The 19,577-nt window shown below is 38.3% G+C and overlaps 1 protein-coding gene across 9 annotated transcripts in view; it reads left to right on the forward strand.

Annotated features, from left to right (window-relative positions):
* LOC139979871 (pirin-like) overlaps window positions 1-19,577 on the forward strand; it is a 107,999-nt gene that overhangs the window by 57,842 nt on the left and 30,580 nt on the right. For all 9 annotated transcript variants that reach the window (XM_071991053.1, XM_071991048.1, XM_071991050.1 and 6 more), the window contains one exon: window positions 4,639-4,834. In XM_071991053.1, coding sequence (XP_071847154.1) covers window positions 4,639-4,772 — 134 coding nt within the window. In that variant the 3' untranslated portion in view covers window positions 4,773-4,834. The remainder of the gene's footprint in view (window positions 1-4,638; window positions 4,835-19,577) is intronic.

The following is a 19,577-nucleotide window of genomic DNA, read 5'->3' on the forward strand; positions in this document are numbered from 1 at the left end:
CTATTATAAACACTGCAAAAATGATACTACTCAACAATCAAATCCTTAGCAACAGCATGTACATAGCAGACAATCAAAACCAAATCATGAAATGCACTTTTTTGGGTATATTTTGACCCTTTGAAAAGACTGAGAATAAAATGAGAAATCCTGATGTAAGTTAAAGCAAATGCAAGACCATCTCCTGCCTGTACTTACACAACGATTCATTTTCAAGATGTTACTCAAATCATGCAGGGCGCAGATGGTCTGACCATTCCAACTCATGACTATACATTCAATGGACATTGTCACACAATCACTGTGTACTACACTAGATTTACCTGTAATGTGTATCACAGACTTTCTAAACACTTCATGCCTCTTTCAAATAATGTTTCGGCAGCAGAGCGAGCCATTTAAAAATACTTACATTTGAATATTAATTGTTTCACTGCCAGTTGAGGGCATTTGAAGACTTGCCCCAAACCGCGTGCCACCCTCTAAAAAAAGTTAACTGTCGGTTGCTTGCAAGTGAAGTTTTTTTTTCTTGTCGCTACAAAATGCAGACAGTAATGAAACGTGATACCTTGTTCTCTTTTATCTAGACCTGAGATGTCCATCGCTGCTATGTACACTGTGTTGTGGGTATTGACCCTAGCTGCATGTATTGACTGTGCACTAGTGTCTAATTACCGACGATAGCAAGCTGTGTGTGTATTTTCTGGGATCGATGGTAGTGTCTAACACTTCTGTTACACCTCATTTCGAAACTAGGTCAGATTACTGGCGTCAGACGTTTCTTTGTGCGCGAGTCTAATTCACTCCCTTTAAATCCATGACTTTTTTAATAAGCTTCTTTCCCATCAGCGGCAGTCGCTATGTGAGGTAATATTTTCTTTTCCCGGTTCTGTGGTGAACATGTTGATTGTGTGCATTGCTCATCATGAGCCAATGTGAGTTACAGAGATAGGACACAGATTGTTTGACATACATATGGATATATGTCTGTCCTACCTATTAGTGCCGAACAATCATGAGTGTACACTGTCCAAGTTAGTATGGTTTGACCTGTGTATATTTGTGTTCAGATTTTGTGTAGCAGTATTCAGTGGCGGAGCTAGGGGTATTTGTCAGGGGGGGGGGACGAGAATGGTCTGTAGGGGCGCTTTCGACACTATCTTAGAGGAGCGCCACGACAGGTTGGCGTGGAGCGTTCAGAAATTTTTTGAGTAAAGATACTCCATACATCGCCGGAAATGACCCTTTCTGGGCCTTGCTAATTTGCAGATAAACGAAGAATAAATAGCCATTAGAGCATTTTGTCAGAAAATTACACCTACAAAATGTGACAAATGTCAATAGGTAGCTGAGAGCGCAATAAAAAAGTCAATAATCGCGAATAAGTAAAAAGTGGTAAAAAGCTGAAAAGGGCGCCACCAGTCCATTTGAGTCCGTCAGGGCATCCGCCCCCTTGACTGTATGGACGCTCCGCCACTGGCAGTATTGAAGTTTCTGACAAGTGTCTCTTATGAAGTACTATGGTTGCCAGTGTACATAACTGCTGTATTTCTTTGCCTTGTATAGCAATTTGTCGATATTGTAAAGCTCTTTGCGATGCAATACTGGATAAATGATTCCCTGTGTGTCGATCACCAAACATATGATTCAATTTTGAAAGTGAACCTGCCCAGAAACTGGGTTTTTGCTTTTGCTACCCTTGTACGTGACACAACGAAATTTGATAAATACTATTGCTTTGGGAAAATAGGTCACACTTTGCCTCCAAGCATTGTTCTGGTTTTGGTTTTTTAAATAAAGACATTTATAGGTTGGTCAATCAGCGCACCCTAGGTGGTACACTCCTTCCAAGCCCTAGAAAATTCCTTGATTTGTCAATAATCAATCCTTTATACCTATACCTGCTCCATTTTTTTCTCAACTTTGTTCCAAATTAATACATGTCATTTTCAGACATTTCACAAGCTTTTTTTCTCCCCACGTAACACCTATCATGATAATTTTGTATGTGTTAGCAATTAAAAGGTATACACACAAATTAAAGGAGAAATAAACCATGGGGTTTTGCAGTGACCTCATAGTTGAGACTAATATTCCTATACCCTCTGTGAAATAACTAGTCAAAACTAAACCTTTCCCCAAATTTCCAGGAATTTTCAAATTATTTTCTCAAACCTACTGTGTTGGCAGCTATTATGTTAATTTCAATAAGGAGGGAGCTTCAAGAATGATGTCAGCGAGCCACATCGTAAGTTAAACAGTTCCCCTCGCTGCAACATGAATTGAACACTTGCTCTTGGAGATTGTTTGGAAGTTGGTGCAAAATGCCGGAGTGCCAAGCATTCGGTTGTATAAACATATATTTCTTTCTTTTTGCTTGTGCAATTTGAATTATTGTTGGTATTGGCAACACTTTTGCAATTGATATGCAATATGTGGCTCGCTTACGTCATGAAACAAACGGGAACTGTCGCAATTCAAACAAAATGACAAATGCCATGGGCAACAATTACATCAATTTTTAAGGTTGAAACGTCTATGGGACATGTTGTCTAAGTACAGATGAACACAGAGGCTGTATTAAGTCAAACTTCACAGCAGATCCTATTTTTTGTTCATTTTAGACACTGATCCACAAAGGATGAAGAATATTGAGTATGATAAGTAATTGACCTCAACAAATGCATATTTGATTTCCCAATAGGATTAATTAAAACAGTTGTTGGCTACATCTACCCTTGTGTGAGTTACATCAAGGAATGGGTCCTATCAGTACAACAGAGGCTACTGCAATTATAATATTTATAGACAACCACAACCGTTGTTACTGCTAACACAATATACCTCTTTGAGGTGTTTGTATACAGAGGGCTTTGCAACAAAACAAGCAATAAAGTTTGGATATTTGAGTTCCAACAGACTAATTGGATCCATTTTAAGTAGTTAATGGATCAGCCCCCAGCCCCCCCCCCCCCTCACGTTTTATTCACTGTTTTATTTCTCAGTCAGTGTCTATAAGAAGGTTATCCACAGATTGTAGAATGTGTCATCTCCATAATATACATCCTTTGGTTTCTATGGATGTCAACTGCTCTTATATTTCTGTACAGCTTGGCTCTAGTCAGTCCATATCATATCATCACTACATTAACAAAAGGTTATTTAAAGTTTGAAAAGCAGTCCCATCTTCATTGCAGCATGGTTAATCACCTGTATGGAAGCATCCTAAAACAAAAGGTCAAGGTTAGCCAAAGTCCAGAATGGTTCTCAGACTCTTAATGCCAGAAGTGGCTTTTAAAGGCATTGAAGAGTCGCCCCAAACTGCGTGCCGCCATCTGAAAAAGTTAACTTTCCATTGCTTGCAAGTGAAGTGTTTTTCGTGTCGCTACAAAATGAAGACAGTAATGAAACGTGATACCTTGTTATCTTTTATCTAGACCTGAGATGTCCATCGCTGCTATGTACACTGTGTTGTGGGTATTGACCCTAGCTGCATGTATTGACTGTGCACTAGTGTCTAATTACCGACGGTAGCAAGCTGTGTGTGTATTTTCTGGGATCGATGGTGGTGTCAAACACTTCTGTTACACCTCATTCAAAACTAGGTCAGATTACCGGCATGAGACGTTTCTTTGTGCGCAAGTCTTCACTGCCTTTAAGTGATGCTAATATCAATAAACTGCATGGTACTGGCCCTGTACATCCCCCCACCCCACCTTCCCTCCTCTCCCCTCCACACAACAATGAAGTATTTTAAACTTGCTATCCCTGATCCCTCATTACTGCTGCAAATCTACTTAACTGATCTCTGATAATGTTTCCAAGTCTGTGTATTTGTACATTCAAGTAGGTTTTTTTTTGTGAATTTGGTTTATTTTGGAATTACAGTAATATCTAGGTGATATACCCCTGGCTGTGCTTAAATTCCAGCCACAGCTTGCTGCTGGATGATTTGGTCAAAACACTTGACTATTCAACTGATCACCCTGGTCACAACTTTTTTCTGCAGTTCCCAGCAGGCATTGTGCTTCCTTTGTATCAAAGAATTTTTAAATGCATGGTCTGTTCAAACATACAAACTTTTAACAGACAGCAATACTATATGTGTCTTTGTATCTATGAAGAACTAAATGGTGGATTGAATAAATTCATCTTTGGAAGTTGAACATGTTTGCAACCAAAACTTAAAACTCCTCCCCCACCACCCCAACCCCCACTCTCTCTTTAAATATTACTGGTTGAAAGAGAAACGTATACCAGATTTAGTGGCAGGAATATCATTTAAAGATTGCAAAGATTATGTGGAAGGCCTAGAGCTGTCTGCAGAGCTATAGACAGTAGAGGGGTTTGGGAAGCAGGAGGGGGGTGGGGGATGGGGCATATGTGGTCTAATTACTTTTCATCAATATACTAACAATCATCAAACTAAACAAGAGGTGGTATACCTACTTAAATCCTGAACTCGGTGAAGACCACTGCATACTGATGATTACACACGTTACCGTACATAGAGTAATATGACAGGACACACTATGGAAATAATTCAAGCATCATATGTGCAGTTTCTCAGGTTCAGAGCCGTCAGGGGTTTTATGTTGAGAAGGTTTTAAGAAGGAGAATCTTTGTGTCATTTTGCAGGCTCCTTTGTCATGAACACAGAGGAAGATATACGACAGACTATAAAGGATTATCATCTGAGGAAGAACGGGTTTGAGAGAGCCACAGACTGGAGCTCAACAACAGGGCTGGAGTATTTGGACTCACAATTTTGATGATTCTGAGAAGGACATCTGCAGGGTATACCTACAGTCACACAACTGAGATTTTTATCCAGGTAAGTCCCTTTCTTCCAGTGATGAGGTTCCTGCGGTTGACCAATACTGAATTACTGAACTGATTGTGAAACATCTGTTATATTGGTTTCACAATCAGACAGAGAAATTTTTAGCACCTCTTGAATCTGATTCCCTGGTGTAGAGCATTGTTTGGTATCACAGTATCATCTACTTGGTATCTTTATCCAGAGTAGAGCATTGTTTGGTATCACAATGACACAGTTTCACCTACTTGGTATCTTGATCCAGAGTAGAGCATTGTTTGGTATCACAATGAAACAGTATCACCTACTTGTTATCTTGATCCAGAGTAGAGCATTTGTTTGGTATCACAATGAAACAGTATCACCTACTTGTTATCTTGATCCAGAGTAGAGCATTTGTTTGGTATCACAATGAAACAGTATCACCTACTTGTTATCTTGATCCAGAGTAGAGCATTTGTTTGGTATCACAATGAAACAGTATCACCTACTTGTTATCTTGATCCAGAGTAGAGCATTTGTTTGGTATCACAATGAAACAGTATCACCTACTTGTTATCTTGATCCAGAGTAGAGCATTTGTTTGGTATCACAATGAAACAGTATCACCTACTTGGTATCTTGATCCGGAGTAGAGCATTGTTTGGTATCACAATGACACAGTATCACCTACTTGGTATCTTGATCCGGAGTAGAGCATTGTTTGGTATCACAATGAAACAGTATCACCTACTTGGTATCTTGATCCGGAGTAGAGCATTGTTTGGTATCACAATGACACAGTATCACCTACTTGGTATCTTGATCCGGAGTAGAGCATTGTTTGGTATCACAATGACACAGTATCACCTACTTGGTATCTTGATCCGGAGTAGAGCATTGTTTGGTATCACAATGAAACAGTATCACCTACTTGGTATCTTGATCCGGAGTAGAGCATTGTTTGGTATCACAATGAAACAGTATCACCTACTTGGTATCTTGATCCGGAGTAGAGCATTGTTTGGTATCACAATGACACAGTATCACCTACTTGGTATCTTGATCCGGAGTAGAGCATTGTTTGGTATCACAATGACACAGTATCACCTACTTGGTATCTTGATCCGGAGTAGAGCATTGTTTGGTATCACAATGAAACAGTATCACCTACTTGGTATCTTGATCCGGAGTAGAGCATTGTTTGGTATCACAATGACACAGTATCACCTACTTGGTATCTTGATCCGGAGTAGAGCATTGTTTGGTATCACAATGAAACAGTATCACCTACTTGGTATCTTGATCCGGAGTAGAGCATTGTTTGGTATCACAATGACACAGTATCACCTACTTGGTATCTTGATCCGGAGTAGAGCATTGTTTGGTATCACAATGACACAGTATCACCTACTTGGTATCTTGATCCAATGTAGAGCAATGTTTGTAAGATCTACATTGTATCACTATTCAGTGTTATGCACCTTCATATGACCTTTTAAAGGTGTGTAGGAAATAATGAGACTATAAAGTAAACACGTTACCACCATGTCACATGGTCCAGTCTCATTGTATGGGGAGTATTAGGATATATCTATAGTTATGTGTGAATATTAAATGGTTTAGTGAAAATAATGAAAATTACAAATATAGACTTAGTTCCAGATCAGCAGACAGGATTTTTTTATATCCTTGATAGTGGGACATGTACTTTCCCCTAAAATAAAACTTGGATAAACACCATGCGCGTCACTGGAGCTACTTTAGTGGGTGTTAAACACTTACAAGCTTGATCATTCCCAAAGTGGAGCTTGAAAGAATTTTGTTTATGTGGATTTATTTAATGACCACAATAAACTTGGGCATGTTTTATATTACATGTTTTCATTCAAAATGTGGCAAGGGATAAAAAATAATCCTAAAGGCTTTGTGGTTCCGTTAATTACTTAAAATTCAACCGTTCAATTCACAAGTTGAGAAGCATAACATTTAGTAACATAAATATTTTCCATTCACCTTCTCCAGAACGAGTTAATTCTTCATATATCCTTGTGTACATACATATCAGATATCACTTCATTTGTAAAACTGAAGTTTTACTCTTCTGTTTTCCACACTATCTCTAAGAAAGTTCAAGCTGTGAACTATGAAACTTTCTGGACAGTTTTACTGACATTTTTGTTATCCTCAAGAGTTGGGAAGAGTGGGAAAGGACGTGTGGGGGGGGGGTGCACTAGTGAAGACAAAGAAGACAATTATTGACAACAGTCATCAAGCAATCATTTCTAGCCCCTCTATCTGGACAATTGTTACATTTTGCTTTGCCTCTTAGGTTTATCAGAAGTACAAGTCGAGTACCTAGCTATTTTATTCTTCCATTAAAGTCACTTCGGCACCTGTTCCACTCAAGCACAGTCGGTACTCATAAAGGACCGATCCGAAAGGAACAAATTAGTCAATTTGTTTTAGTGTAGGGCTGTAAACCTCAGCCAAAACCAGGACTTGCAAGGCGTTGGTTATCAACTAACCCCAGTGGAATGCAAAATGCCAAGCAACGTATGATTGTAACTGCTGTTTTATGGAAGATGAATAGAATTTTATGAAATTACTTCTTCTTGATCATTTGAAATATTGATGCAGATAAAAAATATCCATTAATTATGTTGACTTGAATTCATTGATGTTAAGTCTCATGGAATTTCAATTTTAACATAATTTACTTAAATCAAGAATGATTTATCAAAAGGAAGTGGTATACGTGATACAGACCTTAAGCTCGATATTACTTGCTTGCAAACTATAAATATATCTAACTAAAAAATATATATATGTATATATCATATCTATATATATTTATATATATGTACATAAACATAATAATATTTTGTCATAAAAACTTTGCTCTAGTTAAAGATCTAGTCTAAAATCCAGTCAAGTTTGCTTTGTTTTGCTTTTAATTAATTAACAATTAGCTAAGATCTGAAATTTGAAGTGAGACTGAGGAAGTTGCACTAATCTTTGAGTTGTAAAAGATCAAATTTAATTGGCTGTTGTTATAGTTCATGTTCTCTACATGTAAAGCATGTACATGACATGTTACAAGTCAATTGGAAGTTTACTGTGTATGTAGAAGAGTGACTTTAGCAAGCAATGCACACATTGGCTCTAATAGGACCTCCATAGCATGGAAGGGAATGTATTCCAACCATCACTTTACATGAAATGATGCCAGGGATCAAAGATGAACACTCCAAGTATTGCTGAGTAATCATTCATGCACTTTTGTACATTGAACACATCAGGAAAATTGATTGTCGGCTAAGAAAATATTTTCCTGTTTCTGTACTGATGATGTATGTACGTGTTTGTCCATGTAGATTTGATTCCGATTGTAATCATGATAGTTAAATAAGCATATGTAGGTTGAACTTCATACTTGATATGTTCATCTCCCCTCCCTCCCCAACCCCCTCCCTCCCCAACCCCTCCCTCCCCAACCCCCCTTCCCATTTGGTTAGTAAAAGAAGCCTGTTGAGACTGGTAAGTGTCAACAGAGGTCAAAAGTCCGAAACCTTGTAAACATGGTAACTACAAAGTTAAAGCGCATTTTGGTTTAATAAGTGCCTTATTGGCTTTTCTTTTGGAAGGTCAAAGATCACTTGAAGCACACATAGTCAAAGTCTGAAAAGTAATTAAACAAAACTGCAGAATTTTTTTTGGGGGGGTAGAGGTCAAAGGTCGTATAAGATCAACACAGATCAACATGACACCTTGTAAAAAGTTTAATGGAAAAAGTATTAGCTGCTTGATTTAACTTTGATAGTCGATGTATCAACAGCAGTGAAAGTCTGGAAACCTTTAAACGTGACACAGGCCGCAAAAGAAAAAGCTTGAATTAACTTACTGCTGGCCATGTAGACCACCTTAGTGAGTATATGTGAACCCTTTTGTGTTTTCTCAATGGACCTGTCTAAGAAGTGTTCTGTACATAATATAGGTATATTGTTTTTGTATACATGTGCACAAATTGTTTACAACAAAACGAAAAAAAGAATGTCATTTACCACTTAAGAAGCCAAATAAACAGAAACTTGCAAGACTAGACATCTGGGCAATAATTTAAGGTATCATACTTTTCACCTTGTTGCCATGGAAGTGTATAGTGGCAGTTAGTACTCTTACTATGTACAGTCATTTAGGACAAACTCAGGGATGTGGTGTGATCACCACAGGTTATAAGCTTGGCTAAGGTAAGAATAGCCCTTAGGATTGACTGTACGCAGTAAAAGCATCAATTTACCCGAGAGAAAGAGTTATGTCATCCACCTATGAGCTTTCATCCTTGATTTTCCACATAATAGTAAAGGTCACTTGGTTTGGCAAATGACCATGTGCAGGGGGCGTATCCAGGATTTTCTAACCCGGGGGGGCGCGAATTACTATCTAAGCGGAGCGCCACCTTCGGTTGGCGCGCAGCGTACAAGAACATTTCTGGTTTTGATAACACCCCCAGATCACCGGAAATGACACTTTTCGAGGATGAAATGACCAACCAGATGCACACTTTTGCCTGAGAACCAAGAATTTTTTTTCCATTCATAACCTTTTGAAGATTGTCACCAATCACACATCATGTTGACCTCATCACAACTCATATGGATCATTGCTTTTTGTAGGTGATTTTATGTCGCGGCCCACAATAACCCATAAGCACCACTTTTCAAGGTTTTAAGCCAATTATTTGTTCAGAATTTGAAAGTTCACAATTCTCGTGAATAAATTCACTTCAAAACATACCCATAATGTTGCACAAAATTTCATCTATGGACAACCAATACAGAAAAACCTTCATCACCCCCTAACAGACTGGTCAAAATTGCACGAGTAGAGGGAAGTATGATGAAGAATGGTGGTCAGGGAATTTTCGAAAATTCAGACACAGTTAATATATTGGTGTACAAATATTCAAACCTCTTATAACGGCTACTATAAAACTTCGTTGAAGGAAATGAAAAATATCATATATTTCCGAAACCGAACACTACACACATCTACAGTTTTGAGGCTGTTCATCCCGGAACACCATTTTCATGCTCACTAATACGATGTGATATCTGCTGTTTGCTTTAAAAATTCGAATAAGTGAAATGAGACTGGAATAAATAACTATTATCTGTTTATTATGCAAAGCTCCACCAGTGGCGTAACGATGAACCCGGGGGCTCCTGGCCCAACGGGGATCCCCTATCAGGAGGTCCAAGCAAGGGCATCCGCAAAATTATTTACAAGAAGCCAAAAAGGTGTAACACACTACTTGCTACTATCTAAGCGCAGCGCCACCTTCGGTTGGCGCGGAGCGTACAACGATTTTTTGGCCAAAAAATACTCCTAGATCGTCGGAAAAGACACTTCCCGTTCAAGTTGCATTTACACATCGGTTGTTTTGAGATCTCATTTCTTAGGATTTTGACTTTCAATAATTTCAGTAATGCATTATGGGTCCGTATGCAATGAACATAACTAGAGAACTGTTGGTTGGGGGAAATCATTGAAATGTCAAATGCTTAACTTTTCTTTTTAATTTTTTATTTTCCAGGGGGGAGTGGGCATGTGTCCCCCTCCCCTACTGTATGGAGTATAATGGGGACTACTGTACAAATACAGTAATCGAACCTTAGCATAGGCCTCATTTCGGCTGAAACTTTGTCTCCATGTAAGCCTAATTTTTACTTACCAGATACAACGAAGTCATCTTTATTCCATTTCTTACCTTTTATTATTATATTTTTATGAAAGCCCTGACTTCATTTTTAAATGAACACAGTTTTAAGTCTGTTGGGTGTTGGGTTATTGTTTTAGAATTTTTCAAAAAATCATATGTCCCGATGTTGTACTCAGTATAACATTGGCTGGAATTGGGTTTTAAATTATATACTTCGTTTTCGATTATAATAATAAATAACACAAATAGCTCGATACATACATTAATACCCAATGAACCCATGATCATGGTGTCCGTATTCCGTATCACGTGAAAATATGTATATTGTCTTGTTCAGTCTTTGCATGAGTTTTTCTTTCCCAGTAAAACGGGCCCTCCCTATCCAAAGAGGTATACCCCTTTTCTGTGCATCAGTATAGCGGGGCCCACTTTTGGTCGGGGCCACCTGCTCAGCACGGTCCGAGCCCACAGGAGTTACGCTACTTTGCCCCACATTCTTTTCATTTCGAAAGACTCACAATTTCAAGTTCATTACACACTGAAGGCTTCGATTCTCTATCTGCCTTCAGTTAGGGAAGATCTTGGGATTTTCATCCTAGATGTCGCTAGATATTGCTAGATATCCATACAGTACAGTGCCCTTGGGATTTCATAGATTTTTCGGGGCCTGATCTTGGGAAATTGTAAAGGCGGAAGCGGTCACACTCCATGTAGGTCAGTGCACGACCTCTAGCGGTCACTAATATCGTCCCCGTTTTCGCGTAGTGGCGAACGTGCACTTTTGGCGAAATTGAGTTAAATATTGTTCTTACCTATTTCGAGGGTGAAGAATCGGTTGAGCCGGGGTAGAAGTTTTAAAACAGTCTATTTTTTTCGTTTTTTCTGACTCATTTTTGACGAATGTCCGCCTAAGACCCACTCTCGTTTTTACATACTGACGAATACTTTAGTCATCATTACAACCACTCAGTAACACTATTTGTCTAAGGTCCATGCATTTTTGCATATCGACGAATATTACCCTTTGGAACAAGCCGAACATAACAACCATGTCATACTGACTTGAGAACCAACTAACTGCCATTTGAAAACACCCAGGATTATGGGAAGGTAATATCTTTATTAGTTCACCTCGTCATTTAATTGATTAATACAGTATTCATATACTACGGAAGCGTAGAAGGGACATGGTGATGAAAGAGAAACAAACTCGTCAAAATGACAAAATTCGGAAAAAGACGTTTTGCCTGTCAAAACGACAAAATTATTAAATTTGCCGAGATGCAACAAGTCGTCAAAATGACAAAATTTGGAAAATTGACGTTTTGCCGAGATACAATAACTCATCAAAATGACAAAAATCTGAAAATTGACGTTTTGCCGAGATACAAAAAGTCGGCAAAATGACAAAATTTTGAAAATTGACGTTTTGCCGAGATACAACAAGTCGTCAAAATGACAAAAATTTGAATCTCAACGTTTTGCCGAGATACAACAAGTCGTCAAACTGACAAAAATCTGAAAATTGACGTTTTGCCGAGATACAGCATGTCGTCAAAATGACAAAATATTGAAAATTGACGTTTTGCTGAGATACAACAAGTCGTCAAAATGAAAAAAAATTCTGAATTTTAACGTTTAGCCGAAATATAACAAGTCGTCAAAATGAAAAAAATCTGAAAATTGACGTTTTGCTGAGATACAACAAGTCGTCAAAATGAAAAAAAAATCTGAATTTTAACGTTTAGCCGAAGTATAACAAGACGTCAAAATGAAAAAAATCTGAAAATTGACGTTTTGTTGAGATACGACAACTCGTCAAAATGAGAACAATCTGAAAATTGACGTTTTGCCGAGATACAAATCGTCAAATCGTTACAAATGTAACATCTCCCTAAAGAAGTACGGTTTCTCTTAGCTATTGGCGGCTTTGCTCATCACGAGCATTACTCTAGCCTAACTTAAAACTACCTTTTTCTAGCTAAGTAATACCTAGTTACATAATTGAAGGTCACATACTTTTACATGAAACTTTGGAAGGTACTAGCATAGTTTATACTTAAGTAGTTACTTTGCTACAAAGGACGAGGAGGGGGGGGGGGGGCGTTTAGACCGAATTACTAGAAAATCTGTATAGCAACCTTTAATGCTGTCTTGCCAAATGCTTCAATTAATGAAGGATCTTTTACGATTTATCAAAGAAACATGGCTTATTCATTGGCTGACACAATTTCTTCAAGGATGGCCCAGACAAGTAAGGTTGGATAAAGGGTTATCGGAAATATTGGAAATAAAGGTTGGTGTGCCTTGGGGTGGGAGGGTGGGGGTCTATTATATGCTATATTATTTACTATATATACTGATGAAATTAACAAAATTAACAAAATATGCCGATGATACTGCTGTATCATGTACAATTCATAAGAGCTCTGTTGAAACTGACCAATGAAATTTTCAGTGTTCTGTAAATGACATAGTTCCAACATGTGACCGCAAGACTTTATTGCGTAACTCCCCCCCCCCAAAAAAAAAAATTAGGGAAATTTGTTTTTGAAAATAAACCATAAAACATGAAGGTCTCATTCTATCAAGGTTGCAACGTATTATTATTATTATTATTATTATTGAGGGATCTGATGTGGCTAGAACCTCCAAAACTGAGTACTGGGAGTATACAGTGATGACAGTTTGACCTTTTCTTGCAAAGCATTAAGGTATTAAAAAGTATATTATATAGTATCTAGTGTGGCTTACGTTGTGTCTTTCTTTAACCAAAATGCTAAGGAAAATGTTTTCAATACTATTATTCTACCCTGGCACATGTGATCTATACAGTGCCTGTCTGGTACCATGTTATATTGCAAAAAAAAACCAAAGAAAAGAAGAATGAAGTTTCTTAAATACACATCATCTATATTAATTTAGAATACAACATACTTTTAGAAAAAGTAAATGCTGCTGCAAGACCTGAGTTTACAAGAATGGCTAATAAGATTTACAGTGATCAGATTAACCCTTTGTATACTGTACTGAAAACTCTCCTGCACAAATCGAGCAGAAATCTAAGAAATCCACACAAAATACCGAACGTAAGTTTACAGCAACTTATTTATTTACCGTGCTGCTTTATCCATTCCATGCGAGCACTTAGAATGTTTGTTATAGTCTGTTTGTTACATAGTTTTATGTAATAACTTTTTTATTAGTAGATCTATGTATTTTATATGATATCCTATCATCTTGACATTTTCTACCTTTTTATATTAGTTATTCTTGGACTGTTTGGTATCCTATCATCTTAAAAAAAAAACTTTTATATGAGTTATTCTTCTTGTTGAGGTGTTATATGACTCCTCTCTATAATTTTTATATGTATACTGAAAGGAAATAAAAAGAAGGAACGACATAGGCCTACTACAGTACTTCTTGGAAACACTTGAACAATGGCACAGTTATTTCCTTCTTTAAATCTGAGGATTCACACGAGGTGGGGTTGGATATTATGAATGTGCCTGTGAGCGTAAGAATTTTTTTATATGTATACTGGAAGGAAATAAAAAGAAGGAACAACATACTATAGTACAACTTGGAAACACTTGAACAATGGCACAGTTGTTGGGTTGGTTATTATGGGATAGTATAGTGGACTAGCTTCCCAAAGCGTTTGAAGGATACTTAGAAACTATCGTCACAGACATTTCACGTAATACACTAACTTGAAAATGAAGAATTGCACACAATTTTCCGTAGTCTGTGTGCTTTATAAGAGTTCCGACTTAACAGATTACGCCACTGGAACTATTATTTTTGCAACTGCATGTGTTCACATTTCATCATATACCTTGTCTATTTTATACATTGTAGAAAATGGTGGGGGTTCTTTAAAATAAATAGGACCAATATATAACCCTTTCAGCAGCCGGCTCTCCTTGCCCTCCCTACCTCAACATCTCTCTATCCGACACCCTACATTTCACCCAAGAAACACATACTAAAACACTTACATCCGCCCATAACCCATACAAATTCCTTGTCTATTTTATACATTGCAACAAAACGTGGGCGTTCTTTTTAAATTAATAAGACCAATATACCACCATTTCAACAGCCGGCTCTCCTTGCCCTATATACCACCTCCCCTCGTCATATCCGATTCCATCCATGTCACTCAAGAAAAACATACTAAAACACGTATGTTGATACCTGCGTATAACCCATTCCTTGTCTATTTTATACATTAAAAGTAAACCGTGGACATTCTTTTTAAAATTAATAAGACCAATGTACCACCCCTTCGATTATTTTCTTCTATTGTAAGGTTATTCCATCTAACCCCCCCCTTTCCTCTCCCCATGTGACAGTGAACATTCACCGTGTACCCTATGGCTACTACACACAAGAGTGACAAATACAAGTCTGTGACAGGACGAAACTTCAAAATTTAGTTCTAGCACAGTGACGAATGTGTGGCGAATGTCTACTGAAAATGACATGACATAACGACGAAAATGTTTACACTAAAGTTACTACTATGTAAGAAATTTCAGCAACAAACATGAGAACTCAAAGTTCTATTTGTTATATTTAAAATATTGACAACTTTCGGTAAAAAAGATCCTCTTTTAGTTACGCTATACTAAAGTCAAAATATGAAAATCTTTAGAGCGCATTTTCTCAAAACTCACATTTTGAACATTCGTCACTACGACAGAACGGGGACGATATAACCGATCACTTGTTATCGATGAAGTGGTGTGTTGCCGGATTTTGTCAAGGTCTTGGTACTACGAGCGAAAGCCATTAATAAAGTTTCGTAACTCATCGGGAAGCGATTAGAGGGATGGGGCGTAGGGTTGTGGGCGCGCGTTTTCATGCAGATGGGAACAATCCCAAGAAGTGATGCGTGCGTCATGTTCCCCGACGACTCGGTCGAGTCCGAGACCAGCCGCAGCTGGTTTCATAGCACAATTGTACAATTGTTTAAGGCGTCCATACACACACGCGCGTTATGATAGACCATAGATGGTATATATACATATATATATATATATATCTACATTAGTGAGAGATGAAAATGGAAACGTCAAAATTGGAGTTGTCGGTGTAAGGGGTAGGGTGAGACGCACCCCCCCCCTCCCGTAATCCTCGATTCGTCACTGGCTACCATGTGTATATAATAGTGATCAGCACTTTAATTATGAATGTTCCTCTGCTCTTCCCGGTGTCTTGGCATTCATCTTCTACTCCCTCCTTTCTCCTTTTTCTCTCTTTCTTTTTTCTTTTCCCTTCCTTCCTCTCCTTCCTCCTCTTTTTCCCCCTCTTTTTCCCTTTTTTCTTCTCTTTTTTTTCTCTCCTCTTTTTCTTACCCGGGGGGCGCGCGCCCCCAACGCCCCCCCCCTGGATACGCGCCTGATGTGTGTTCGTCACCTTGTTATGGTCATGGTCAAATGACAGTTCTGATTCTTCACCCAGTTGGGACTGTCCTGTCATCTTGGGGGCTTGTCACCTTTTGCCCTGTCAAATCAGTCTGATCCCTGCATGCATGGAGATATAATTATATCTGACCTGACTGAACAGCAATTCTGTTGCAGTTTTGGGACCCACATGTTTCACTGACAATACATGATTAGCTTGAAAGATATGCTTGTCTTCTTTTAGCAGGTATTTTTTAGAACGTTCTGAAGGTCATTTTAGATGTAAAATTGATGAGTACCGGTCAGTGGCTTAGCCAGATGGGGGTGGAGGGGGCAGTGGCGGAGCGTCCCGTCCATACAGTCAGGGGGGGCGGATGCCCCCCCCTGACGGACTCAAATGGACTGCTGGCGCCCTTTTCAGCTTTTTACCATTTTTTACTTATTCACGATTATTGCCTTTTTTTTATTGTGCTCTCATCTACCTATTGACATTTGTCACATTTTGTTGGTGTGATTTTCTGACACCTATTTATTCTTCGTTGATCTGCAAATTAGCAAGGCACGGAAAGGATCATTTCCGGCGATCTAGGGAGTATCTTTACTCAACAAAATTCTGTACGCTACGCGCCAACCAGTTGTGGCGCTCCGCTGAGGTAGTGTCGAAAGCGCCCCTACAGACCATTCTCGACCCCCCTGACCAATACCCCAAGCTCTGCCACTGGGTGGAGGGGGTAAAGTGCACCCCCCCTGACAAACTTTCAGGGTCAATTGGGGACAGCAAAGAAATTGCACAAGCATGCAAAGTCGCTGCAGACACTGGCAAATATAGTTACAATGATGGAAACGATAGCGCAATTTAAGTCCCCTAACTGAAACAAAAATTTCATCAAGGGAGAGGGGAGGCCCCTTCCCAAAACAGATGTCAGCTAAACCTTTTTGTTCCCCTTTCCCCCGTCTCTAAAATTTGAATGTGTAACAAACAGTAAAGGCTTTATGGTGTCTTGAACAGTCATATTGATGTAAGCATTATTTAAGCACTTACTCTTGAAAAGGGGACAACAAATTTTGTTTTGCGCCCTCCCACCCCGGGGGCAGGCTATGCACCTGGTACTGGTTCCTGTGAGATTTTTTGTAGCCGTCATGCCTCTACACCATGAACAGTATTCATGCCAGACTGATGTTTTCAGTCATTTGTAGGCAGACTGATGTTTTCAGTCATTTGTAACTTTATGTGTACCTACAATATTCTCATGTTCCTAGAACTGTCTAGTCTGGAGAAGAGCTGGGACTATGCACACTTAGTGGCCAAAACTATTCTTTCAAACATTGTTTACTGCTGCTTAACATGTTCTTGTGTATAGTTCCACAAGACATAGGCCTACCAAACATGCCAAAAACACCAAAAGAACCAATCTTGAGGTCCTTTTTTTCAGACATTGCCTTTATACATACAAAATGCTTTTGACCTTGTTGACAATATTTAAGGTTGTATTACAAAAATTTGTTTGCTAAAAATTAATACAGGACTTTAGCGGTGATTCAGGTATCACGTTTAATAGTGGCATACTTAACACTCAATTTGGAGCTGTGAACCCCACCGAATTCCACAGATATCAAAGGAAGGCGGTGTCAACTTTCACAGTATTCAGGTGTTGAAAGCCAGGGATAAGATATATTTACAGATTGGCTTCCCCCTGCCAAGGTGCTTTGTATTTACCATTATGGTTGCCGACACCAGTAGTGTCACAAATTGAGAGTATTTGTCCATTTAAAGTAGATATTACAGTTTACTTTAATAATGGCATACAAATTGGAGACTGCTATTCTGGAAGTAAGAATGCAGACCCCTACTGCCTTTCAAGGACTTGTATGGGGTGGAAAAAATAGGTGAGCTACTACAGCAATGGGAAGATATCTATAAAGAAACCAAGTGCGGGCGCACCAGCAGATGTACTGTTACAACCAACCATAAGGACTTGGTATAACAAAATAGTATTGTTATTGTTTATTGTCAGTGACCCATATAAGTTGCAGATAGATCTCTTGGCCTGACAAACCTTTTTATAAGTTTCTTAATAATCCTGTTTTGAGCTTGTCACCTAGTAAATTACTCTCCATTGTACACTTCAGGAACAGCTCCTTTCAAGACCACAGGGTCAGTTCCGTTGGCCTATATTACTCTCTTTGAAAGATTGTTTTGCTTGCAAGCACTATTAACACGCAAAATTTATTTGTTAAAAGTTGAATCAGTAGGCTTAATGAAACATTGTTGCTAAATGATTTGAGATCAATTCATCGGGAGATGTTGAGGAAAATTAGGCTGCATTCATACTGTCCGATCGCATTATATGAGTCCCTTGAATGGTAGTAGCTTGATGTGGAACCAGTGATATATCATATTATTATTATCTGTTTGCTTCATCATGAGGTCTCAGTGTTATGGGTGCAAGGGGTCATGGTTAGACAACCCCTCAGAGTGATATTAAAGTTAATTTTATCAAGGAAAACTACTCTCAAGAACTTGACACTTAAGACTAAATGTCGCATTGTGTCCATGCAAACTTGTAAACAATTATTTTACCAGGACACAGGCGGGCACATCCCTCGAATATGCCAAGACAAACACACATTTGAAAATAAGCTTTCTTTGGGCCTGGATTTTGTCACTAAATTCTGTGTTATTCAATAATAAAACCCCAGAGCAATACAATAATTCATTAGCTGGTTTCAAATTTATATAATAAAACAAATGGGAGAGAGGAATAAAACGGGAAAATTCTCATCTATTTTGTAATGTTGTCATCAATCTGCGATGTTCTTCAATGATAAAAGCCCAGAGCAATATAGTTTCATTAATAGTTAGACTAGTCAAGTTTCAATTCAAATTCTGACAAAAATGAAGAAAGAAATAAAAGGAACAAGAAAGTGAAAAGATTTTGATTTACAGTATGTATGTACTAGAAGACAAAGTACTAGGAGCACAAAATATATAGAACTAAATGAAATGAAATTATGGAGTATTGGCTAATTAATTCTCATTTAATTAAGACATTATTTTGCCACTTTGTTTCAACTACTACCTTATTTTGAGTAATAGTTGGTAAAATCTTTGAAAGTATCAGAAACTGATAGGGTTACTGGATACAGTCTTACAAGCCCAACATGGACTCTTTTTGTGCTGCACCCTCCTTCATGCTGTCGTTATAAATTATGTAAACAAAAACAGGTGGCCAATCACAGAAGGCGGCTTTAAATTGGCAAGTGTCTATTAAACCATATGAAAGTCCTCAGACCAGTACCATTACAGGCAATTTTATTGAAGAATAAAATGAATTCCTACATATTGTTGTGTTGATTTCTGTTTATATCTGGTGACAGTCTCAAATGGTTATTTTTTAATCTTCCTATATGAAATGTACATAGGGAGATGAGATATTATACTTCACCCAACATCAGAAATGTGAGTGAGTGAGTGAGTTAGCCAAAAGATATGTCACAAAACTCCACGTAGACGTAAAGTCCTATCAAGTTGAAACTTGGTGGGTAGGTGCCTGACCATGTTAAACTTGTGCCTGAGTGATTGGTGATGTCATAGGTCAAGGGTCAAGAAATCTAAACATTGGTTTATAGCCATTTTCTACTT

This window comes from Apostichopus japonicus, chromosome 14 (genome assembly GCF_037975245.1).
Source record: "Apostichopus japonicus isolate 1M-3 chromosome 14, ASM3797524v1, whole genome shotgun sequence".
Lineage (NCBI taxonomy): Eukaryota > Metazoa > Echinodermata > Holothuroidea > Aspidochirotida > Stichopodidae > Apostichopus > Apostichopus japonicus.